At 38.6% G+C, this 27,398-nt stretch overlaps 1 protein-coding gene across 1 annotated transcript in view; it reads right to left on the bottom strand.

Moving 5' to 3' along the window:
• Positions 1-27,398, bottom strand: part of LOC100893781 (tenascin-X) — a 61,758-nt gene that overhangs the window by 22,597 nt on the left and 11,763 nt on the right. The window contains exons 10-28 of the mRNA XM_030990406.1: positions 26,833-27,138; positions 24,152-24,409; positions 22,720-22,980; positions 21,201-21,440; positions 20,690-20,805; positions 19,347-19,557; positions 18,806-19,075; positions 17,789-18,070; positions 17,314-17,571; positions 16,190-16,474; positions 15,172-15,417; positions 14,718-14,999; positions 8,450-8,686; positions 7,562-7,849; positions 6,036-6,296; positions 5,185-5,463; positions 3,494-3,748; positions 2,127-2,417; positions 1,315-1,590 (exon numbers count right to left, since the gene is read on the bottom strand). Coding sequence (XP_030846266.1) covers positions 1,315-1,590; positions 2,127-2,417; positions 3,494-3,748; positions 5,185-5,463; positions 6,036-6,296; positions 7,562-7,849; positions 8,450-8,686; positions 14,718-14,999; positions 15,172-15,417; positions 16,190-16,474; positions 17,314-17,571; positions 17,789-18,070; positions 18,806-19,075; positions 19,347-19,557; positions 20,690-20,805; positions 21,201-21,440; positions 22,720-22,980; positions 24,152-24,409; positions 26,833-27,138 — 4,902 coding nt within the window. The remainder of the gene's footprint in view (positions 1-1,314; positions 1,591-2,126; positions 2,418-3,493; positions 3,749-5,184; positions 5,464-6,035; positions 6,297-7,561; positions 7,850-8,449; positions 8,687-14,717; positions 15,000-15,171; positions 15,418-16,189; positions 16,475-17,313; positions 17,572-17,788; positions 18,071-18,805; positions 19,076-19,346; positions 19,558-20,689; positions 20,806-21,200; positions 21,441-22,719; positions 22,981-24,151; positions 24,410-26,832; positions 27,139-27,398) is intronic.

Genomic DNA, 27,398 nt, shown 5'->3' with positions numbered 1-27,398 from the left:
CAATGAGATGTTCAGTGTAACTAATACAGTTAGGATATTGTTTCTGGTGAAGGCAGAAACTTTAAATCAGATTGGTTTCTGAAGTATTTCTTCATAAAAGAGAAAGGTAAACTACTTTGCCTCATTTGTCACCAGAGTGTGAATGTAATGAAGGTTAACAACATAGCAATGAATTATGACACGCTGCATCTAGACTTGCTGAAACTTGCCTATCAAAATAATGCAGCCCCAAAAATCACATTAAAAAATAAGCCTGATTTTTTTTCTCACCGGTTTTGTTGTTTGCTTGTTTGCTTTTGCAAAATTGCAGGTGTGTACACGTATTGCATGAGTGTTTGTGTGGGGCAGCGGCGGATCTAGCCGGCGGCAGGGGAGGGGGCTAGAGAGGGGGCCCAATTCGTAAGAAAATATTTAGCAGCGATATTTAACAGCCAGCCGGTGAATAATCGGGGGGGGGGGGGAGGAGCACTAATTGTTGTTGTTTTTGCCCCCGAAAAATTCGCTCAGTGGGAGGGGGGTTGGTAGTCAGCACAATATTTTGATTGGCCCTCCAAAGTTTGAAAATCGCACCCCCTTGCCTTGAGCGCCAGGTGAGGGCGGGGGGCCAGTATCTAAATAAAGATTTACTAAATCAATAAATTAACATGTTTTTACCTGTCTTTCCCAGGGGAGGAGGCCTGGCCCCCCTCCCTGGATTCGCCACTGGTTTGGGGGAGAGGAGGGGGTGGGGGAGAAGTATACCTACGGCCCGCCAACTTATGTCAATCGTTAGCTGTGGCCCGCGAGCTTTAAAATGTTGGCCACCCGTGGTATACAACAAGTTCGGTGTTTAGGGTTGGTATTAGTATTTAATAAACACTAACACCAGCCCTAAACACCGAATGGAAATCAGCTAGTGTTAAGACTTTGACTTCTGAATATCGTCAACTTCCGGTAGCTAGTGTTATCGATTTTACAAAGTTGTCGTCTGCTGAACCACCTTTCTGGCTGGTGTTATTATTTTACGCACAAATGTCCTATTCACTAACACTAGGCCCTAGGGATGAGGCAAATGTTGATTTCCAGTTCGGTGTTGTACTGCACAACAGTCTATGCACGAATGACGCTAAATTATTAGCTCGATTTAAGAGCTCTTGACTGCTCTAAACACTAACACTATTAAACACTAACACCCAACTTGAAATCACTCATTGTTTGTTTGGAGCTAGAGGGGTATCATATTGTTTTACACACATCTAGCTTCAACAGACGACATCATTCCGGAAAAAATTTCAGCGGAAGAAAATCATCATCTCCAACTCTAGTATGACTTACTGGTTCTCTGACTAACACGGATTGTGTCCTCGCTTTGATCGTTGCTTCTGACGATGAGCTCATAATTTCTTCCTGGAACCAGGTCTGTGTACCTGAACGACAGGATGGTGCTGGTTGATGATGACGACTGGACCAGGCCTTGGAAGTCCTCTCCAAGCTCCTGGCCTACTTCAATGAACTGCACCAGGTAGTCGACACCTTCTTTCTTGCGCCAGGTGACAGAGATGGTAGTGGTGTCATAGCCAGTCACGAGCAAGATAGCTTCTGGGAATGGAGCTGAGGCAAGAAAGAAAAAAATTGTTTAAATATCATTCATTCATTCATGTAGTGCCGTCCCAGGTCAGGGTTGGTGGCTACGCACATCAATGGGCTTTGATTATAAGATCTTATTCTAATTAATCTCTCAATAACAGAGTCCAGTCTTGCTTGATGTTGTGAAACCTAGTGATTCCTTGTTCACCTCTTTCATGTTTCCCTTCTATAGTTCTTTCACGTTTTATCAGACTGTAATGGCAATTATTATGATGGTATATCTATTAGAAATCTGTATAGCAGCCCTTAAAGTGTAACAATCGCCAAAAGACGTTTTTCTCTCTATTTTAGGGGTTCCATGTCACTTTACTTAACTCAACATATAAAGAGAAGGTTGAGTTCTGGGAAGGGGTGAAAATAATTTGTGAGCGTTATCATTGTATTATGCAAGTGTGGAAGAACATCAGATAAAAAATGTTCCCTGAAGAGCATGACTCTTCAAATGCCTTTTGAAGAGTGACCGCCCATTTCCCGTAGGTAAAGAATTAAATTGAGCTAACCAGTTCTGCCCATTGCTTCAGTCGGGTCACTCGTAGATGAAAATCCTTCCCCTGCCGAGATGGTCCGCACCTCCACAGTGTAATTCACCTCTGGGAGAAGGTTATCAAGCAGTAGCTCTGTGGTAGAACTATCAACGACGTCCCAAACGGTGGTCAAGACTTGATCAGCCGGGCGGACCCTAACCTCGTATCCGCTGAGGGAACCAGCTGGAGGCGCTTCCCACTCCGCGAGCAAGGACGAATAGGGCACCGATGTAAGTTCTACTGACACGCTTCCTGGAGGGTTTGGGTCTGAAAAGCAATAATAATTATATGATTTGTAACATTCCTATTATTATGATTATAATATTATAGCAAAAATGACGGTGGTCGTAATGGTGATGATGGTGATGTATTAATGATAATTATAATATCAATAATAATAATGTATAAATACCTATGAATAATAAATGATATCAGTACTACTGCAAGTAATACTCCTACTACTACTACTGCCACTACTTCTACCTCTACTACTACTACTATTATCGCCACTACTACAACTTCTTTACTAGTACTACCACTACTGCCACTACGACTACTTCTTTTACTACTACTACTACTACTATTAATACTGTTACTACTACTACAACTACTAACAACAATGTAATTCTATCTTATATGTATCTTTTATAAGGGACCCAAAGTTTGAATAATTTACATTTGCATATCAAATATTGTTGTTCATTAAATGCCTTCAGATGGGAAAAATTAATGATATTAGAGCATTATAATACTTTATAATTAGACCTTACTATTACTTTTGTTTAGGTTTTTCATGTATTTGCTCTCTCCTGTTTCCTCTGTTTGAATAAATATAGACATGCACAGTACATTAAATGTATTTAATGTTGAATGAAATGAAACAATAACTTGACTAATACATAAAATGGCATTCGTTGTTATCCTGGTTGATCTAGAGCAGTGGTCTTGAAACTCAAAACCAAGTGATACGCTGGTGTCATTTGGTAAGGGATTAGAATCTAATCTTCATTACCCAGTCCTGCATAAGGGACTTAAAATAGCTGGTCCCCTGATTGCTTTAATACTTTATCCCGTCTGTACTAGTTTGGCCAAGAGGGATTAGATCACCCAGCGTGGTCACTGACAGGTGGTTGTCTCATCAACTCAGCCCTCAATTAGCATAAGAAAAAGAGGATCATGGGGAACCAACAGGCACCGCTTAGGCATTGTTTTCTATATAGAGGGAGCAAGTAGCTGCAAGTAGTGCAGTGGGGCTTTAACACAATGCTTTCTTAGCAGTCAAGTAAACTAAACCATCATCACCCCAAATATAACCAACAGTAAATCAGAAAAAGAAAATATACCTGTTCTGACTTGAATGGTGGCCAAATCTCCTTGTGTACCAGGCACAGTTAAAACAAGCGTGTATAACTGACCCGGCGTGAGTTCGTCAAACTCTCCTTCGACATTTGGAAGTACGTGGGGATTTGCGGACTGTAAATCTGTGCCTATGTTCAGCTGAACAATATACTGGAGGACACTGGGCACTTCACTCAATGTATAGGTGATGGTGTCGGTTGTGATCCTGCGCAAGATGATCTCTCCTGGCTGCGCTGGCACTGAGGTGAAGGAGAAGTTGAATTTAAATTTAAATGAAGAGAGTAGTATTATTATAAAGCAATATTCACATGTACAAGTGCATCTCCATTTTTCACCGAACACTGCAAGACGTAGAAAAGGTCAATTCAGATATCCAGGACTAAAAAGAGTCATGTTTGCGAGTTCCTAAATATTCACTTGATGTCATGACCAACATCAGGAACTGAAATATATGAATTAATGAAGAGCAGAGCTGCCTTGTGCGACCAAAAAAAGGAATCATGATGGCAAAAAAAAGGAATTTCAAGCAAAAAAAAGGAATTCATAAAAACAAAACTTACATTCACGCGCGACACACTTCCAATGCAGAAATGTTCATTCCTCATGCTGTTTTTTCCAAACAAGCAGGGTTTTTTGTTTTGGTTATTTTGGTATTATCTGCATTTCATTCTTTTTGAGAATATTTTTCTCTTCAAGTATGTTTTAAAATTAGTTTTCTATTGAATTTGTGATGAAATCACCATTTTAGAGCAGTTGGTTGACGTGTGGTATGTAATAAAAAAAAAAAGGAAAAAAAACCAACAAAAAAAAAATATTTTATAAAGAAAAAACGTAATACCGTAATTTGGGGGAAAAAACAGAGTAATTCCGGCAAAAACGGAATGGTGGGCAGCTCTGGAAGAGGCAATGGCTGATTACTATTCAAGAGCTTGGCTATACATTCAAACGTTAAACTATAGTCACAAAAGAAGGACGCTTTCAAATCCTTTCACTAATACATTGTTGGACAAGATTGCATGACCATGAAATACAACGTTTTGGTTTGACATTTAATAGAAAATTAATTCTAATCTATTGAATGATACTTTGCACATTCAGGGCAGTCAGTTTTAGTTCCTATTGTGCAACTAGCTTTACAAACATTTACCATAAAATAACTTGTTCGATTCATGTACCAATTTAAATTCTTTGTCACATTGTCCTTTTTACTTTCAAGATATACTGTGAGAAAAAAAAAGCTCCATAATAAAAGTGAACTTCTGGAAGAAAAAAAAAAAATTATTCCAGAGTTTTGGTAGAGCATGTTGCTGTCTAGTGAACAAAATGTAGAGGTGTTGCGGTCCGGTGGATAAGTCTCAATGTACAAGGTTCAAATCCCTGTTGTAGTACTAAAGTCCTTTGGCAAGACATTCATCTAAATTACCACACTCCACCCAGGTGAGGTAAATGGGTGCTCGGCAGGAATTAATTCCTTAAAATGCTCAAGCGCTGTAAAGGCAACCGTCGGAAAGCCGGAGTAATAATAATGGAGCGCCAGGATTGGCAATGTGCTAGGCATGAGCGCTACATAAGTCTCCAATATTATTATAATTATTATTAGAGTATGTGAATTTTTATGGAATTTAACACCCTCAGAAGGGGTTACAGCATGTGTCAATAGATCCTATCGGCTTACATGTTTCGAACGTTCCGCTTACGGCTTCACTGATGCTCGGCATGTTATCCACTCCTGCCACAGCTCTAACAAACACAGTGTACACCTTCTGGGGTAGAAGAGTAACAATGTCCAGAGACAGAGTTCCCCTAGCGTCTTCTCTAGAAACGGCCGGAGTGGTACCATCGGGAGGAGAATACGTTACTTCGTAAAAGCTGATAGGTCCAGGAGAGGCGAGCCAAGCGACTGGAATCACGGTGGATGTGGGGCTTCCGAAAATAGAAGACGGAGCGATGGGTCCTAAAGGGATGAGAACATAAGCACTTGATTATTAGACCCCCTCATTCACCTATTCAACATGTGTCTTACTAAAGTGACAGGTGTCACTATCGTTGTACAGTTAAACCTGTCTATGGCGGCCACCCAAGGGAAACACAAAAAGTGTTTTTTGTAGACAGGTTACTTTAGAACATGTTTCAATGAGAAACCATTTTCAAGGAAAACATTTTTTTTTATATAACCAGCATTCTTCCCCCCTTTTTCAAGCATTAGCATTCATTATATTTGTTTTACCAAATCAGTGCACAGAGAAAACTCAGTATTGTGAATGTCATGAATCTGTGTGATATCAAAATGTATTTGATGCTCTCTGCAGTTGTAGAGAGGCAACTCAGTTTAATATATACCAACATTATCATTCCTTAAAAAGATTTTAGTTATGCAAAAGATGTGAGAAGTGTAAATTTTTGCAAATGCACAGAGGCATCTTACTTTCTTTAAACTTTATTGATCCGTTTAAAATCCCACTATAATTCTGCATTATATCAAAGCTTCATTTTCCATACCAGTAGGTCTAAAGAGAAGCTACTCACTTGTGCGGACATTGACAGTCCTTTGCATAATGGTGTTAGTTAATTCCGTGATCCGTATAGTGTAAAGCATTCCGGGTGTCAAGCCATTGAATGTCTTCTCGACTACAGCTCCGGTGACAAAGGTATTGGATCCTACTAGAGCTGGTGTTCCTGCGAGGTAGATGGCTTCAACGAATCCTCGCCTGTTACCGGTGGCGTAGAAGATGGTGATGCTGTCTGTCGTGGTCTCCTGAACAACGATCTCGTCAACAGGCACGTCATCTACACATATTCAAGGACAGGGATAGAACTCTTAAGATGCAAAACAATTTTATCTTCCTGTGCCATACTGTATACTTTATTATGGGATACATGGTATTAATTTCCAAATCTCTTCGGAAGCGCATAGAGATGTTAATTCATAACGTATTATGCACTCTACAAGAACTGAATAATATTATTATTTACAGTAGGCTTGCGGGTGCACCATGTGAGAGAGAGAGAGAGGATTGAGGAGTCCTGAAATGGACTCTCGGTAATCTTTCTTGGGGGTGTGTAGTCCTGCACATATACATGGTACATGAATCAAAGCCTTCAAGATATTTAACTGTTTCCATTGCAAGATTAATCTTTATTTGTGTTGAAAGGATTGTCATGGAGCAAGTAAAGACCAGAAATGGTTAATTCTGTAAAGCTGATGTGTTTCCTAATGCAATCTTTCTGTCAATTGGTGCCAACTTTTTTGAGCAAAACTGCATCAAAGGCAAACAACCAATTGTGCAGAGAGGATAAGAAAGCAACTGAAGTGTTAAAAAGAGAGTTAAAAACCAAATATGGATATAAGGAAAGAGATATTGTACATGTAAACATGAGCAGGAAAAACTCAAGAGAATTTTACATTTTCATCATTTCAAACTGGTACAGGCTTTAATAGATACCGGTAATGAAATTTGATTCCTTTAAGTGGCTGCATGTACTGTATCAAGCCTGATGACAGCTATTGATGCTCACTGTGCTAAATTCATCTGCAAACTAATCTAGAAAGACAACTAATTGTAAAATCTCTCACAAACTGTGAATGCTGCTTTCCACCCCGGAGTTGAAATGGAATTGGAAGGAAGGAATTTCTTGAATGCTATGATCACCCAAATCAGTAGCCTAGCTAGGGCTGGGGTAATATTCAAGTGACTTGAGCAACTCAGCATGGTGGACAAGAGTGTTATAGTCCAATATTACATAGTATCATATCACATTTTATATTATAATATATTATTACTTTTATAATATTATTATTATCATCATCAGCGCGATAGCTCAGTCGGTCGAGCAGTGGTCTCGTAATCCAGTGACCCGGGTTCGAAACCAAGTCGATGCGCTAGTGTCCTTTGGTAAGGCATTAATCCTCATTACCAAGTTCCTCGGAGAGGACCTAAAGCCGTCGGTCTTTTGGTTGCTTACTAACAAGCATTTATGTTTTTTTTAGCAGTCAAATAAAATAACCACCACCCACCATAAAAAAAAATCAGCAGCGGCAGTATCATTCTTACCTGTAACGATGCTACTCTCTAAAGGTTCTTCACCCATCTGCTCTGCAAATTGGCTATCCGCATCCAGACAAGACGACACGGTCACTAGATACTCCCTGAGATAGAACAGTCCCTCGAGCTCATAAACCAGTCTCTCGTTGGGGTAGATAACACCGTTGAAGGAACAGGACATATCTGCGCACTTCACATCAACCTTGTACTGACTGACCTCCGACTCGGCTGCTTCCCATTTGATAGAGAACGAGGTCGAGGTCTTGGAAACCTCCAGATTTGATGGCGATGCTGGGTCTGTGTAATGTATAGTAAACAAAAAAAGTTTACAATGACACAAGTAATTGTTTTATTTTGTATTCATTTTTCTTTCTGCTCTAAATTACTGGATATCAACTGACTTTGATCATCATCTTTTTGATCATTTTCTTTTTTAATTTCTGCTTTTATATAGCGGCCAATACATCAATACAACGATGTGCCTAAACGCTTTACAGATATATTATTACCCCGGTCATTGGATTCAGGCTTACCCGCACACAATGTATGCACATTTTCCACTCCATGGGGAGCATTATCATTATCGCACAACTACTTCCCAATATCTATTGAAAGTATGAGCCACGTCATTGGCCTCTGCCAGGTCACTCACGGTCCACATGTCAGAATGTCACACATAATATAAGAGTTTAATTCCAAAAGGAGCAAAATCCATTTTTGTAACTTTGGAGAAAAAAGAAATTGTTTACCAGATTTTGTACAGGTGTCTATTAAGGAAAAGTGATATTAGAAGATCCATTTTTTCGTAATTGCTCCCAAAGTTTAGGTAAATAGTTTTGTTGAAAGACGAGTATTAAGTGAACAAAAACTAACATAAAAATGATCATCTTCACTTACTCGTTCTAACTTGAGTCTCTAGGTTCTGCAATTGACTCAATGAGGTAATAGTGTAAGCAGTGGATGAGTTCAAACCGGTGAAAGTATGAACGGGCCTTTCACCAACATTCACGTTCCTTGCTTCATCGTCCTGGGGGTCAATGCTGACTATGATATTGGTGTTTGTGTCTCTCCAGGCCACAGTAATTGAAGTTGAGTTGTAGTCCAACACGACAAAGGCGTCGGCAGTAATAGATACTGAAGAGGAAAAATAAATAAATAAATCGTAAATCAAGGAAGATGTATGGAAGAATAGACCACATTTATTATTACTATGTTTTGATTTTTTAAAGCAGTACAAGAGGGCATCTTGAGGAGAACAGAAAGAGCAATGATATGAAAGATGTGTGGTGTGAAACTGTTTGATAGGAAGAACACAGGTGAGCTCATGGAAAGGTCGGGTCTGGAAGAAACTAAAAAGAGAGAAGTAGATTGAGATAGATGGGTCATGTGTTGAGAAGGGAAGATGATGAGCCCGTAAAAAGAGTTTGGGATCTGAAAGTGGATGGCATAAGAGAGAAAGGACAAATCAAAGATTTCATGGAAACACGATCATTCAAGCAGTGCAGGATTACCTAAAAAGCAACGCCTTTTTCAAAGCAATTGATTCAGCAGTGGAAAAGGCAATCGACAGACAATTGAAAAAGTTATTTGAGCAGATTGAGGGATTGGAGGAAAGTAATACTGCTACAACAGAACGACTAGAGATCAACGATGGAAGAATAATGGAATTAGAAGCCAACGTCCAGGCCAAAGAAAAGGAAATCAAGCAATTGAATAGCACGATCTCCACCCGAGCAACAACTCTCAACAACCTCCAACTTTCTGTGAATGTCATGGAGCAGTATTCAAGAGGAAACTGCTTAAAATTCTACGGCATTCCTGAAAACACAGATGAGAATACGGATGGTCAGATCTGCAGCCTTGTGTCCGAGCGATTAGGCGTACAATCGTCCGCGGAGGAGATTGATAGATCTCATCGTGTCTCACCCAGGATGCAAAGCAGCTCGTCGAAGAGCGGAGATGCAACAGCAACAACTACTACTACCACAGATGGCGCTACAACCAGGAAGAAAAAGCCGAGAGCAATAATAGTGAAGTTCTGCTCCTATCGGAAGCGGTCAGCTGTACACGCTAGACGCAAACTGAAGGGGTCTGGCTTAGCTATTGATGAAGCTTTCTGTGGAAAGCCAAGCATCACAAAAAGGTCAAGAAGTCTGGACATCAGATGGTCACTTGATATTTCTGATTGCTGCTACGAGAGGAAAAACTACAAAAAGTACATACAGAACTTATATGATTTGAACAAACTACCATAATAAACCAATGGACACATGCATGCAGCGCTCAAAATACATGGGGGCGATGGACGATTCGCCCCCGTGAGCTCCATATTCGCCCCCGTCAGGTTGCTCACGGGGGCGATTGCAAAATTAAAAATCGCCCCGTAGAATTATAAAATAAAGATTATCTTTTCTGATATAACTTTAACACAATATTGAGTATCAATTTTCAAACCTTAAACCAATGAAATGGCGCTTTCTCTTTCAACTCTTTGAGTATTATTGATACAAACAACGGAAGCTCGAAGTGCAGCTAATGCGCATGCAGCCGTCAGCAGTGGCTATACTGCCCCGGTAGTACCGGTGTGCGCGCTGACGCCCAATATCTGCTGGAGCTGGAGATGATCGCGCAAGGACTGAAACATGGAGAAGTTTTTCGTTGTGAAAAGTGTGAATCCTCTAAAATTTGGTTATTCTAAAGGACCAGTTTTCTTAAATTATTAGAGTAAGACGATTCGTTGTATCGTTCTCGACTGGTCTAAATGAATTTTTACCCTTCCGCGCGAAGCATGGAATTTTTGGCGTTTCATCACAATATAGAGAAAGGAAGACAATTTGTCGTACCTTTCGACCCTTACTAAGCCCTATTTATCTGAATTCAGTTTCCCCGTCTCGCGCGAAGCACGGAAGGTTCAACGTTTCCTTAAATTATTAGAGAAAGAAGAGAATTGTACCGTTTTCGACTCTTATTAAGCCCTATTCATCTGAATTCAGTTTCACCCTCTTGCACGAAACGCGGAAGCTTTGACGTTTCATTAAATTATTAGAAAAGAAGAGGATTCGTTGTACCGTTTTTTACTCTTAATAAGCCCTAATTGTCTGAATTCAGTTTCCCCCTTAAGCGCGAAAGCTTTGATGTTTCCTTAAATTATTAGAGAAAGAAGACAATTTGTTGTATCGTTCTCGACTGGTCAAAGTTTTCCTCTTCGCGCGAAGTGCGGAATTTTTGGCGTTTAATTAAATTATTAGAGAAAGAAGAGGATTCGTTGTACCGTTTTCGACTCTTAATCCTTGTCTGAATGCAGTTTCTCCCCCTCCCCCGCGCAAAGCACTGAAGCTTTGAAATTTCCTTAAATCATTAGAGAAAGAAGAGGATTCGTTGTACCGTTTTTGACTCTTAATAAGCCCTATTTGTCTGAATTCAGTTTCTCCCTCTCGCGCAAAGCGCGGAAGCTTTGACGTTTCCTTAAATGATTAGAGAAAGAAGACGGTTCATCGTACCATTGTTGACTCTTGAACCTTGTTTGAATTTAGTTTTCCCCAAATTTTTAAAATTCTGATTTCTTTAGCTGATATTATAGGAAAGTGAAACTTTGAGAAAATACAAGTATTGAAGTTATAGTCACTCACGAAGTCGTCACAGCAGATAAAAGTCACAGTTCGTAGCGGAAAAAAACTTGTCGGCCGACCAACAATATACATCTTACCGACTTCAAACTTCTGCATTGATATAGTACACGAGGATCGAGCAAGAATACCGACACAGCTGACCCGACACAGCAACATATTTACCCGTGTCTTTCTTGCTCCTTCGACGAGACGACTCCACCCAACAACCCCCTTCTCTCTTTTACTCCCACCCCTCCTCTCTCAGGCTCTTACCTCCCCCTCTCTCCTCTCTTTCACCCCCCCCCCCCCCCGTTTCTTTTCTTTCCCTTTTATTTTTTTTTCTTTCTTTTTTCTTTTTTCTTTCTTTTCCTTTCTTTCCTCTCCTCCCTCTTTTTCTTTTTCTTTCTTCTCTTTTCTTTCCTTTCTTTTCCTCTTTCCTCTTTTTCCCCCTCCCCCTTTTCTCTTTGTTTCCCGACGGCAGCGCAATTTTACCGACAATATCCTGACAGGTGGGGGGGGGGGGGTGTCGCACTATTATTTGCGGCAAATTTTACTTATTTTGCAAAAATTTGTCAAATTACAAATAGTATACAATTTTTATTAATGATAAAATTAACTTAACGTTACGGTTTAGAAACAGCTGAAATATCAAAAAATACATCCGTTCAGATTTTCGTTGATTCATATCTATACTTACTTGGGGGAGGGTATGGAAGAGTGTTTAAAAAAGTCCTTTTAGAATTATTGTTATTATTACCATTAGTAATGTTATAATGCATTTTATAAAGATTTTCCTTTACTGATCATGATGCACCGTGAGTTCATTGATTACCAAAACAATGTTAAACTCTCCAGTCTGATTATTGCAAAAAACGGCACGAGAAGAAAAGACACGACGCAAAAAGAATACATCGAGTTTTATTTTAATACAATATGGGTTGTTTATTAGAAGTCAAGAGAGGAAAAACAGGATTTGAATGACAAAATATAAACTCTTCCAAGCTCAGGCTGTGGCAATGTGCTACACGTAGCGTGAATAATGACGGGAGAGAATGATGATTCCTTTGTCCATTACGACGCTAGAATAATATTGCGACGTGGAAATTATACAAATATGTTGATAATCATTCGAATTACAAACATACACAAGTGTCCCAAACAGTAATCAGTTTGCTGACTATAACCACATACATGTATTCATTCACTCATTCGTCTTTTACTTTTTGTTGTTGGGGACAATCAAGCTCGCAATTAAACAACCATTCATCGTACATAGTCATCTTTATTTCACATTTCATACAGTCGTCACAAATATTAAAAGAAGGTGTATTAAACCAACAACAGAAAAAAAAATCATAATTTATTCTGATCAAGATGAACGAGTGTGTTGATTGCCCCCCAAAACAAAAACACTCCCACCAGACAAGTTCAGGCTGTGCTATAGCAATGTACATCGCAAAGCTTCCACAATGATAGGAAAGATAATACCCCAGCGCGGGAAGAATAGATCGCGACGCGAGAAGAATACATCAAGTTTTTACAAATAATGTGATGTTTATCAGAACGAGAACAGGAAGAGGGACAGACAGGCTTTGGCTGACAAATACTTTCTGTATAGCAAGTTTAAGCTGTACCGTTGTGCATCGCGCATCACGAGCGAGAACAATGACGGGAGAGATAATCTTCCATCACCTGGTAGGGCGCAAAAGGGCGTAAGAAGAATAGAGCGGGTTTATACCAACAATAGACAGTTTCTTTTCATATGCAAGAATCGGGTGAGGGTAACTGTCGCGCCCCTTAGCGACCCTTAATTTGCGCCTAAATGTGTCTCTTGAGATGCGACCTTTATATTCATTGCGCCCCGACGTGTCCGGGCACAGTCGCAAATTTAGAAGGCTCCCCTAAATACTGATAAGCATCGTGACATCACACGGTCAATCAAAAGTGAGCCGCAATTTATGTATCGAGTGCAGCTCATTTGTACTGCGTATGAAACCATACGCTTGCCAATTCATGCTTCCAACATAATTGGCTTTAGTCTGCTAGGGAGCTGTCTTGAATTTAGGATAAAAATAAGCCAGGAGTTTGAACTGAATACCCTAATTGGCTAAGTATTTTATCTAGGCCGAAAACTGAATAAAATACCGGCCCTGGTTATAAACTGTCGGCTGCCCGCAAGAATGTTCATAAGACTAATTCTTTGTTTATAGCAGTAACAGACTTCATGAGGGCAGCCCATGAAATACATCAGTGTACATGTACATGTACATCATATTTTTCACCTTAAAGGAGTCACCCAGAGAATCAAATATGTTTTGAATTGATCCAAATTTATATCATTGTGAAGGGGAAGCCTTACTGATCGAATGTAACAACTTCCCTCTTCAAAACATGTTTGGGGCCCGCAGTAATCATCTCTCAAAAATGTTAATTTTGAGATTCATATTTTCTATCTTCAGCGGTCCTCCGTAGAGCATCGAGATTTGTGACGTCACATACGAGACACAGCTAGCCGCGTCACAAAGCAGCTAGCTTGCTGCTTCACACGCACGCGTATTGTGATAATATGATTTTGTAAACTTTCTAAGCAGACTCTTCAGATCAAAATTGCGGCTGTAGGCAAGGAAATCAAGCTATTAAAAGGGCATTATTCAAAAGTTGTTATCTTTCTAATACCTGTTTTGTTTCAATTTTTTAATAAGACGATCGTGGCGATTTCGATCGTACTACTAAATCCGGCCTAGTTTTCAAACAAGGCAACAATGGCTGAAGAAACTCTTCCTAGATTTCAACTTTTTGATGATGATCATTTGCAAGACTTGATTAATTATGCTGACAGCAAGAACATCAAAAGGGTACGTGAAATTCTCCATAAAAATATTTGAAGATTAGGTCTAGATCTAGGCTACCTGCAAGTTATCAACACAGACCTAGATAGTGTAAACAAACTTCCAAATTCGGAGCTGGACAACGTAGATCTAGGCCTAGGCCTAGAGATTCAGATTTCAGCGTCATTTCCTCAATTCCAACAATGTCGACATCATAAATTAAGCATGAAGATTTTTCCAATTCGACAAGAGTTTTTAAGTGTTTTTCAGCAATGCTTAAACAAGAAGGAAAGAAAGTTGTGACTCACAAACCAGCTATCTCAGCAGAAGACATGGACAAAATCCAAGGTTCGCTTGATTTGGATGATCCTTTAGGTCTTCAGGTCAAGGTTATGACACTCAACAGCTTCGAAATTTGTGAGGAATTAGGCCTAGGGGGAAAATGCTACATAGATTCCTAGAGGCTAGAGGCTAGATCTAGACTACCTGTAGTCTAACTCTCAGAGAAAAGCCAAGGTTGTGTCATAAGTTGACTCTTTTTTCAGTATATAAAAGTAATAATGACTACTTTAATTTTTGAGACATAGTTGTTTTTATATGCTCCCCTTGAGCATATAAAAACAACTATGTCTCTCAAAGCAGTCATTATTACTATACTATTCTTCTTCCTAAAGCTAACATCATCTCACTCTCCTAGCTTAATTTCTTCCCAATAAGGTAAAAACTCACATGTCATGGTGTTTGTCTTCCTGGTAGGTTCACTGTATGTGGTGTCGGTTTCTCCACTCACCGCAACGACCTGGAAGTCATACGAAACGTCCGGGGAGAGGCCTTCGACCTTCCATGTCCTCACATCTTGGTCCACCTCCGCCACATCAATGTACTTAATGCCCGCTGTGGGTTTGTAGCTGATGATGAAGCCGGTATACTCCCCACTCCCTGGAATCCACACTAAAGTCACCGAGACATAGTCAACAACGGTTGCAGCTAGGAGAACTGGACTTGAAGGCACTAGATAACAAAACAAACATAACAACAACAAATCAGACAAATTAGTTGCTTGCAGTTAGCAGACTGGGATGAAATTGGCCTAGAAAACAAAACAAATATAACAACAACGGATCAGACAAATTAATAAATGCTTGACGTTAGCAGACTGGAAGAGGTAATAATAGCGACTTACAGGTTCGAACGAGGCCCGTTTCCTGCTGTTCTCCTGGGAGAACAAAAACTGTGAGTTCATAGAGACGTCCTGGGATAGCACCAGTAACATCAGACTGTCTGATGCTGAGGGTATCAAGCTTGGAGCCATCTGATGGTCTGTAAGTGGTGATATAACTCACATCTTCCATAGTGGATGGACCCCACTGGAATCTAAAGCTGGTCGGAGTTCGGTTGATGATGATGATCTCTCCAGGAGCTGGGATTTCTAGAAGAACAAATAAAAACATCTAGACACAAATATCGCATAATGAAGTTGAACTGTGGAGTGGCAGTGTCATAATCATATTCACAATGCTGAAAGCACCATACTGTTAGCCATAAAAGCATTTTATTATCATTATTATTCCTCTTAAATATCTGTTCGATAATTTCACCCTCCACACAATGAGGTGAAATGAGGAAGGAGGATATAGCAGAACTTAAAGAGGATAGAAATGTTTATTTCCCCCACCATCAAACTGACAATAAGCCCAAAGACTCATTTTGGAGTAGATAGGAGAGAAAACGAATTGCGTGAAAAATCCAAGAGACTGAAAGGTGTCATCTAAAACAAAAACAAGTTGCTCTTACAATTATCTCAAGCCACTGGGTTTACAGCATGTTACATCCTTCGTATATAATATGTTTTCATGAACTTGAATTGATTGAATTGTAGAGTGGCGTGAAAAGTGACATGATAATAATATAATAACGTTTTATTTACCCAGGGTAGCCACTTCAGTTATGAAACTGCTCTTCCAGCGGGCCCTGCATAAAATAATGTGTTACTACTACCCTTCTCCAATCTAGAAGCCAGAAGGTCCCATTGTTATAAGTCTTTGGTATTACTCAGTCGGGGATCAAACCCACGACCATCCGTTCATGAGGCGGGCGCTCTAACCACTGAGCCACCATGCCCGTCTATGGGATCTATGGGAAAATTCCAAGAGATTGAATAGTGTCATCTGAAACCAAACGAATAGAAATGCTCTTCTTACCTGTTCGCCCCTCCCTAGTAATCACATCGCTGCTCTGGGGGAAACCTCCATCATTAGCCTCGGTAACGAGGTAGATGTTGTAGGTGGTAGCCGTGTTCAGGTTATTGATGGTTGCCGTGGTGACATCGGGTGCGAATCGTCCAACCTCCGTCCTGATTCTATCCCCAATGCTATAGGACAAGATGTACTCGTCAAAGACTCCTCCAGCCCTTGGTGGTGCCCACGCCACGCTGATGGATGTTGGGGTACTTTCGGTGACATCAAGATCGGTTGGAGGGTAGGGGGCTGTAGAGAAAGAAGGGAAGCATGCTATTAAAGCTGAACATACATGAACATGTGTAGCAAAAAGACATTAAAGCCTCATAGCTGTCAGTATCCCTGTGTATTACATCATAATATGATGAAACAAGATGTGATTCAATTAGCAATTAATGTGTCTCTGTGTGCAAATGTCTCTGAAGCAGCAAACACATGGTTCCACCAGAAATACTCCCAACTTTTTTCACATCTCGAGGGCGAGGGAAATTTGATTTTAAAATGAAAATGCCTTATCACATTAGGCTAGGGCACAGTGCCCTTACACAAGACATGTTAGTCGTAAAAGAGAAGTCTACTCTTGGTGAATGACAACACCTGTTATTGGGTAAACATTCAAATGATGTCAAATTCTCAATGAAAACCAACTATGATAGAGTTTCTATACTTCTTGTGTTTTCAATGTAATTTTGTTTTAAACTTTGATCAAAGTAAACCCCTTTATTGCAAGTTTCTATTCTTTTTGCATTTTTTAAAAAAGAAATCAATTTACTTTGTTCAAAGTAAAAATCTGTTTCTTGCAAGATTTTAAATGTGATCTTTTGACTTCAAGCAAAAAACACATGGGCAGAATGTTATGGTACCTTTATGCACAACAAACAGGAGAGTTATCTGCAACTACGTCACAATCCATAGTAACCAAATTTCTGACTTTGAAATTGGCATATATATATAGTGGTTTCACACTCATAACTTTCTGCTTATTGGTCCGATTTATCTCAAACTTTTGCCATTCTGTTTCTCTTATTTTCCGTTTTTGTACAAATGAAATCGTTACAAAGGTTGGATCACCCTGTAAAGAGGCTTACATGTCCTGAATTGTTGATCCCGACCGTTCGCCTTTGTAGTCTGAACGATTGCAGTATACAGACTTCCAGGTGTTAGCCCCTTCCTCACAGACAACGGTGTTTCCCCTTCCGGAACTGTTACTTGAGATGAGACAGGGTCCAAACCACTATCATCCACGGTGATGATGTACGTATCCTCTCCAAGAACTAAACCCCAAGTCAACTGGGCCTCGGTCTCATTCACAAATCGCACAATGACTTGCAGTGGTTGGATAGGAGCTATATCAAATGAGGAAAAAACAAATTTTCAAGTTATTCTAATACAAGGTTTACTAGCAGATACAGGATATCTTTCATGAAAGATACCTGGAAAAATCAAAATCAAACTTTTTCCATGTCATTTCAATACAAATTTTAACAGCAGAGGCAATATGGTAAGTATGGGGAAAGAATAATTTTCACTGCACAATAATGATTCTAGATTGTATACACATACCTGTATTAAACATGACTGAGAATGGTGTGCTTGATGTAGCATCTTCACCGGTCCCAGACCACGTTACCACGGTAACTGTATATTGAGAATCAGGGAACAATCCTGACAGGGTAAGGGTGCGTGGTTCATCTGCCCGTACATCAGTGCGTCTTGGAGACTTGCCATTGGGAGGATCATACGCGACTTCGTAATACGACACAACCCTGGGGGCGCTATTCCAGTTGAGTGTGATGTTGGTTGATGTAGTGAGGGACGACGTCAACTGAGTGATAGCATTCGGCCCTGGAAACAATCAAGAATATTAGATAGCTTAGACAGATACTGAGATGTGATTGGTCCAGGGCTCGTCATGTGATATCAATTGCGAGGATCGTAATTGTTATATTTTCCTGGCCGGTCACTTTCAACGGTTATATTCACCAGCTGGTGAAATAAATAAATTTTTAATCCATGCATGTCGCCCTCTTGAAGAACGTATGAGGGTCAAATTTTTTCTTTCCCCTTGTAATTACCTTTTTTTTACCCCCAAAATACCTTCTTTTTTTCATAAGAATATTTTTGTTTTCCCCTTGAAATTTTTAAAAATTTTCTCAAATTATATCTAATATTTTTTTTCTCTCACAATTTTGTCTAAAATGTTGTTCATCCTCTGCCAATTCCGGCCAAAAAATTGACCCCCCTCCGTCCCTAAATTTTTCAAACCAGGGCTACCGGTATCTAATATAACAGATATTGACTGGCAGGGGGTATATAACATTCTTCAGCAGTCCAAAGAATGTTATATCATACCCCCTGCCAGTCAATATCTGTATAATATTAAACAGTTGGAAGCAAGGCTCCTTACAAGCTTTCATTATGAATTTCATTGTAATGTGTTCATTCAAAATACCAGCTGTCAGTGGCCTTGCAGGGAGGTCTAATTCCCCCTGGCCAAATTAGTACAGATAGGCTTTGAGGTTGGATTTTCTTTCAAACATGCCACATGATTTGGGGCCGAGATTTCAAAATCGTACTTACAAGTTCTCTGTGTGATCTCATCGTTGAGGTCGTTGTCACCATTCTGTATTCTAATTGTATAGAGCTCCCCAGCAGTCAGTGAATCCAGAGTGTACTCAGCATACACGATTTCTGGTGATACAGACAGAGTTCTCTGTGTCTGTTGTGTTTCATGTGTAGGTTTGTAGCTGATGAAGAAAGCCAAGGAATTCAAATCAGTTGTCAGCCATACCAGGTTGATGGTAGTAGTCGTCGTTTCACGAACGTCCACGGTTCCTGCGGGGAGTTCATCTGGTTTGAAATAAATAGAAGGGAATGAATTACAAATTGCTATAGAGACTAAACAATGACATTCATAATTAGTGCTTTAGCATTACGTACATCTACAATACAGCTTTAGCAATAATAACAATAACAAAAAGAAATTTAAATAATGATAATATTTAAAACACAATAATAAAAACAGAAAAAAAAACAGTTGCATTTGAATCATACATGTAACTGTTTACTAATCCTGTTTTTGAACACACAAAGAAACAAATGGTTTAGTTCTAAATATTACCTGTGACGACGTCGACAAGCTGTACTTGATTGCTCATTTGGAGGGGAAAGCCATCTGCAGCATTGAGGAGAGAACTGATCTCATACATGTAGGTTGTATTAGGATTCAGACCTGTGTCTTCAAATGACAGTGGGGCAGTGGCAAGCAACGTTGCAAGCAACACCCGGTTGCAACACGATGGATTACCAAGGACCCTTGACATTCCATCACCCTAGACAACATAATGTCAAAAATACAGAATTATTGAAAAAGTCACAGTTACATAGAGCTTCAGTTTTGTTAAGTTCTCACCTCAAAGACAGCTAGACCCTCCGGAAATCCCATATGTGATGCATGTAAATTTGCTTAAACCAGACTTGGTATATTCCTAATACTCTTTACTTGTAATACTCTAAGGGGACTGTCTAGACAAGAATATCATGGTATGTTATTGCACTCTTGATTCCATAATCATCATTTACATCAGTCTGTATTCTGTATTTCTTTATACATATCAAATTGTACAGGAATGGATTTGCATGACTGATTACTTCTCATAGGACCAATACAAATTCTGATTCAAGCAATTGTTTTCGAATTCTTCGACTCTTCTTGGCTAGCAGTGAATACATACATAAATACATATAACTGCTTTTTATATAGTAAAAAATTCTGTGAAATATTTCTCATCAAAATTTAAAAATAATGCTAACGACAAACAACCAATCCCAAAAAGGAAAAGTAATTAACATATTCAGTTAATATTGAAGAGGTGTGTCTTAAAATTCTTTATAGAAGAGTCAGTCAAAGCCGAAATGCCAACAAAAGAAGGAAGTGGGTTCCATATTCAAATAATAACAGTGAAGTAATAGTGAAGCTTTTCCTCTTAGACAAAAAAGACAGAAAAGATTAGACAAACAGCATTTCATCCGAAAGTTAACTATCTCAAGCTTTAGACTCAACCCTTCAGAATGTCTTTATTCACAGCTATTCTTTAATGTTGTACCAATCATCTCTTCACTTTTCAATGACTGGAGAAAAGGAAATTAATTTGCTATTTTTCCTAATGGGCAGGATCTTATGGCTAGGTACCATGGTAGGCAGACACTAAGGAAGTTACTACAGTAATGATATTAAATATATGAATAGTGGAGTCTTGTATAGTACTAATATTTGACAAATTTTCACTCCTGGGGTTCCATCATTATTACCCCAGCATTAGCATGGCTGCCTTTATAGCACTCAAGCATTTTAAGGATTTTAAGGATTCGAACCCTCAACCTTCGCATCTTCAGTCAAGTGCCTTAAACCACTCAACCACGACACTCCCACACAACAACCATGTTAGTAATAAACCTCGTTACCTGACGATAAATCTGATAAGAGTTAATGGCTTCTGCAGGAACACCAGCACTGAAGCTGAATTCTACTGCAAATCTTCCACCCTCAAGCGAAGTCACTTCACCAGGATTAGGCGGATCTATGTCGTAGAGAGAATCAGATTTTCGCACTTAGCATTTCCAGTTCAATGATTTGACTTGATATAATTTGAGCATTTATCACAAATTAATGTTGCATAGAAACAAATAATTCATACATGAACAGTATATACAGACATATTTTGGTGAAAGGACACAGTAGGTTTTGCTATTAAATGGAGGACTTACAATAGATCTGGTTCCATTTCACAAATACTCTTGTTATGTGGTGAATTATTAAAGTAACATCAATAATAATTATGATAATGATACTAATCATAATAACAAATAGTTATAATAATAGTAATGATAATGATAATAATAATAATATCAACAATAATAATAATAATAATAATAATACAAAATAATTAATTATAATAATAGTATAAGAGCTTACTTGTCCTGACAGAGTCGGTGTATTCCTGATTCGACCTGTAAACGTCAATATCATAAACAGAGCTAGGTGACAAGCCAGTCAGGGTAAAGGTCAGGGGTTCATTGTCTTGAATGGTCAGATCAGCTCGCCCAGGTACAGCGACACCGTACGGACCGGCAGCGCCACTGATGGGGGTAAACCATGCTTTAATTGACGAGTCTGTCGTTTCAGCAGCAAGGATGGTGTTTGATGCCAGTGGATCTATCGGGGAGGTAGAGAAATCAATATACTCAGGTGAATGGAAGAATCTTTAAATGGAAAAATCCAACCTAAATAGACAACTACTCTAAAAGAAAGCAGAGAAATCAAAGAAGAAAACTGATCTTGAAAGTTTCAATTAAATAAGACTAAATATTGAAAAGTTATGAAATGTCAAAAATTGTAATCGCTATACGTAAGGGCACTTCAAATTGGCTGAAGCAGCAATGTCAATGTGATGTGTTGCTGGAATACTTTCCCATCTGTTCCAATATATAAAATGACTAAAAATTAAATTTTAAAAAAATCATGGCTCAGGAGGGATTATTCTTTTTTTAAAGGACTAATAATAATATGGTACCTATAATATATATTTTGAGTAGTGCCCCAAGAGAGAAGGAACTAACAAGTAAAAAGAAATAGTGATATTTTTGGACACAGCAAATGGGAGAGTTATCCACGTCCTACGTCACAATCTACTGACCAAACTACCTATTTAAGGTTTGCATAGATGATAGTGATCTCATATTTCAAACATTCATAACTTCCTTCCTGTTGGTCCGATTCATTTCAAACTATTACCATTCTATTTCAGTTATTTTTCTGCTTTCATACAAATCAGCTTATTACAAGGGTTGGATTGCCCTTTAAATGTTTTTGTAATAAAGATAATGAACAGTTTATGTATAGCCCATATTACATTATGATATAATGTCCCTATGTTCTTCCAAATAACTGTGGATGTTATTACCCTAGCTTTAGCTCTGTCAGCTGAAATCAGTGCCCAGTTCACTCAGCCAGGTACCCATTTAACACCTCGGGGGAGAGTGGCAAATGAGGATTAAGGTCTTCTCAAAACATGTAAGTGCTACGCTGGGATTAAAACCTTGAGCCCCTGGATTGAGATTTAAGTGAATGAAGCGCTATACCATGTAGGAGTTAGGGGAAGGGGGGGGGGGGACCATGCATCCCTCCTAAAAGATATCTGACAGGAAATATAAAAATATTGCCACCTGCATTTTCATACACTGGTACTAAGTAGATTCATAGGGAATCATTTTATAAGTCAATAGTTGTTAGACTGGCCTTTCAATAATACAAACCACGGCCATGAAAACAAAATATGAGCATGAAATAAAAGCTGATTGATGTTCATTATTCAATATTGATTAGATGATAATACTTGAACGAAAAGTGAGAAGAAAATAGATACATGAAAGTGCATATTTCTGAAATGAATTCTAACAACAACAACAAATATCAAATGAGAATCCTTACATACCTGTTGCCCCATTTGTAGTGACCTCTAAACTCTGTTCATCCCCACTAACTGTTACCATACTGAAGCTATATGCTGTATCAGGCTCCAAATTGGTCAGCTCGTAGGTAGTAAGACCAGGATTGACCGTCACTTCAACATTGTCGTCACGTAGCATGTAGGAGATTGTAAAGTTATCTAGTTCAGTGTTTCCGAGAGTCCAACTGAATGTCACCGACAGTTGAGTCCTGCTAAGGACTATCAGGTCGGTCGGGGGCAGCGGTACTGCAAACACAAACATACAAACAAATCATTTATTTTATTTTTTCCATGGAAAAAAACATAGCCTGCCACAGTGTTTGAAAAGTGTATTGTAAATGTGTGTATATGAGTGAAGGAAGCTGATTGCAGCATTCCTTGTTTGTTCAATAACGGGAAAAAGTGTGGAAAAGATTAAAATGAATTTCTATTGTGATATAAAGTTGCTTTGGAGTAAAAGTTGATTAGAGTGTTCATTGGCCATACATAAAGTTGCATGCAGTTCATGTGCCTTTGAAATGTATTCATCAATGTAGATATACAATTGATATATACAACATTTTTTAGTAGCGGTAAAACTTACAAGTAGTTTGTAGTGCATGTATGCATTGTCTGAAAATAATATGCATTTAATTTGAACAAACTGTATGAAATTAAATAAACTCAAAGACTATAATTTGTTTTTCTTGAAATGATCTTGAAATGTTATTGAGACTTTCATCTTCTAGTGGCTTCATCAGGTCTGCAAAATCTATTAAGAATATATTGAGGGGACATATTAAATAGATTTGCCCTGAATTGTGTTTCTTGAGAATGATACATAATAAAGCTTACATCTAAAAGTATTTAACAAAGGCCCTTATTCAGCCATCTTTCATTCTTAAGTTACAAAAAAAAAATTAAAAATATAGAATTTACAAAGGGTATGAATAATTTTGTTATTAACTGTACATTGGAAACTTTTTAAAAAAATATAGAGAAATGGCAGCTGACTAAGTAACATGTGCAAGTGAACCTCTCCTCAAGATATATTTTTCAACACCCTAGATATTGCTTTTCTTTGAATACAAAGTTGATAACTACTAATAATTTGCATCACTACCAGATTTTGATTAATAGGTATCATTATGAGTGGCAGCATCCAGAAGAAAAGTGTGAAAAAACCACCACAAATACCATGGAATACCATGATTTAAGAAGCTTAGTTTCTAAAGGGGTCCTAAAATCATTCAGTTTATGATGTATTCGTAAATGTGTTGATTGGTGTACTGTTACCAGTTTTTTTTATGTAACAGATTATATCATGTTTTGTGTGGTTTTGAATAAAATGAACAGAAACTGAACTGAAAAAATACCTATATAAATATGTGTAAAAACAAATTTAAAAAAAATAATAAGTTCTATACAAAATCATTACCAGTTCTCTGGGAAGTAGTGTCGTCCTGAGGAGCAGATGAGACGACATCAAGACGAATGTTGTACAAAGCACCAGGCGTGAGGACTGTCAGTCTACCTCGTCTGGTTCCAGTTGGTTCATAGTTAGAATTTGTGGTTAGCGGCAAGTAGGTCACGTCGTCGCGGACAAATCCTGCCTCTTCGCTGCTGTCTCCCCACACAAAGTCAATGGTGGTAATAGTGTATGCGATGACAAGGATTTGACCGGGGAGGGGTGTCACTACAATGAATAATAATCATAATATTAATAACAATAACTAGAAATTTAATTCGTCATGGGGACGAATTAGGTGGTCTGTTTTAAATTTTATGATCATTGAAAAGTCAAAAAAGAAAAAAAAATGAAGAAAAAAAATTGTTGGAGACTCCCGGACTCGATCCAGGGATCTCGAGGTTCGAAGTAAAGTGCGTTACCTATATACCAAAACATTTCCCATAGCGATTAAACGTAAACGAGAAATGGAATTCTCAAATCCCACGTTGCAAGTGAAATATGAGCATGATCTCGGCATCTGATCGAAAAATAAAGGGCACACTTATGATAGCTTATTGTCTCAGCTACAACATACTCAAAGCTCAGCGTAAACAAAGATAAAACGACGGAGATATTGCTCGCGAAAGACGAAAATGTAGAATCCAGTTTTGAGAAAAAGTCATGTCCCATAGAGAATACACGCAAAATGTGAAAAATTGACATGCCTCCTTTAATCGCAAAAATACGCCATGATGCCTTTGTCAAAATGAAATATCGTGTCGACTGCATTTGTAGAGAATATTCTAAGGTAGAACATATCAAAATTTGAAAGAAAATTGATCAACATTTGCAGAGATACAATCAATTTTCCAAAAAAAATCTGCTGACGTCATAATATGAAAATTGAAATTTTGAGTTCGGAGGCCATTATGATGACGTCATGAGTTAATTGAGGGTCAAATGAAACATGAAATCATATCTCCGATTCATACTCTATCAAAATATGGAAAAAAACTTGGGGTCACCTTGCATCCTAAAGCGCTACAATGGATTTTGTATAGGCATGTTTTTGCCCATGTATGCTATGTATTACAAAAGCTCGCGCGCACGGTAATTATCTTAAACGGACGCTCATTCCGTTATTAATGGGCAGAAAAAGTTGAACAAGGTATCAAAATGCTTGAAAAAATGTGCCAAATATGATGACAGAAAAAATTTGGCGATTCTATGTTGGAAGATGCAATTACGCGCGAAAACGCGCGCGCATGTCCGTGCGCGCGTTTTTTTGCAAAATGCTTAAAATGGCCTGAAACGTATGCAAAATTAATTTGGAACGAATTTGAGCATTTTAAAATTTTAATGCGCGCGTACGTGCGCGTCGAGGTGCGCGCGCGGAATTTGTTGAAATTTTTAGTTGACCTTTGACCTGAAGTTGATGTATAATAAATATGGTTGATTTTTGATGACTCGTTATCGAGATATGATAATGACCTGATTTTTACAAAATGGCGCCTGGATGACGTCACAAAGACCTAATGACCTTGAAAAAGTTGATTTGACTTGAAATCATAGGGCTTGATAATTGACAGAAATTTGAAGGAAATTGACGATGTCGATTTCGAGTGAACGTGTGTACAAAAAAGTGTACGGAAGAAATAAAAATAAATAAAGAATAAATAAATAAAGAAAGAAAATTCTAACGAAATCAATAGGTGATCTGTCATCGGCAGACCACCTAATAATACATGAGATTTATATAGCGCAATTATCCATTTTAATTAAATGCTCAAGGCACTTCAAAATATAAGGGAACACATTACATCATGACAAAGAATTGTGTAAATTTACATAAGAAAGAAAATGCAAAAATGAAAGAATGAATTAATGTCTGTCTTCAAAACGCGAAATTAAACAAATAGGGTTTAAGGTTGCTCTTAAAAGACGTTGAAGAGTCGGAGTTCTTCAGCTCCTGTGGAAGTGAATTCCACAGGGCTGGTCCGGCATGAGCAAAAGCTTGTTCCCCCCAAGATTTTTTTGAAAGCAGTATGTGTAGAAGACCAGAGTTGGAGGATCTTAGAGTACGTGTGGGTTGGTAGAGGAGAACTAAAGATTAGTAGTAATAGTAGTGGCTCTGTGGTACAGCAGTGGTGTCACAAACTGGGAAGTCCTTCAATTGGCAGCACATCAAGAGGTTCGAATATCAATTTTTTATTTTGATTGAAATTTGCAATTTTTCAACTTATTAACAAAATTTGTACCCACATATTGTTTTCAGAGACATCACACTTCATAAGAACAATGTAAAATATTCTTGTTGCCAATTTGATGCACAATATCGTTGCCTGGGTGGCAGAAGGGCGTTAGCTCGAATATCAGGTAAAAAATGAAGCTCTAAGCAGAAGGGCGTTAGCACTAAATCGTCTCAAACTTGTTTTAAAATTTCCAAAAAAATTGGCCGTGTTCTACTATGACATTTCTATTAGCCTTTTAAGTTTTGAACCAATTTTTTTGGACGGAAAGAAGTTTAAATTATAAAACAAATCTTTAAATGCGAATAATTTGAAAAGTACTTTTTGAGTCACTTGCGCGCTAATGCCCTTCTGCCAGCCGGGTGACGATATATGAGGAGCAAATAGTCACAAAAAACGTGAAAGGGTTAATGTGCTTACCTGTACTAGCAGTGAGGGTGACAGTCTCACTTCTGACATTGTCCACACCTACACCAGCTAAAGAGGTGACATGGACATCGTATTCTGTGCTGACCTCCAGTCCGTCTACCGTAGCTGCGGTGACCTCGCCGTCGACGGTCTGCGACCCTGCTGGATTCCCATCACGAGTGACTTCCATCACGTACTGATCTACCAATGGGATAGGGGAGGTGGATGATGGCCTCAATGGATGTTCCCACAAAGCAGTCAGCGACGTCTGTGTCGTCTTGGCTATCCAAATGCCCACTTCCTGGGGAGGTCGGGGAACTGGAATGGACAGAAGGAATGTTAATTGCAATGTTGTATTGTCCATTGGGAGATTTTTATTGCTTACAACCATCACGAAAGATAATTTACTTTACTTAATCCAAATCTAAAAGACAACTGATATGTAATGAGAATATACATGTTATAGACACATTACAATGTATATATATATATATATATATATTATATTATAGAGAGATAGAGAGTCCAGTATGTTCATCCTTTTTTTAAAGAGTACCAATCACTTACAAAATACTTGT

The sequence above is a fragment of the Strongylocentrotus purpuratus genome, unplaced genomic scaffold, assembly GCF_000002235.5.
Source record: "Strongylocentrotus purpuratus isolate Spur 01 unplaced genomic scaffold, Spur_5.0 spur5_contig_844, whole genome shotgun sequence".
Lineage (NCBI taxonomy): Eukaryota > Metazoa > Echinodermata > Echinoidea > Camarodonta > Strongylocentrotidae > Strongylocentrotus > Strongylocentrotus purpuratus.
Note: the sequence above shows the minus strand (reverse complement) of the source record. Positions and strands in the feature narration are given on the sequence as shown.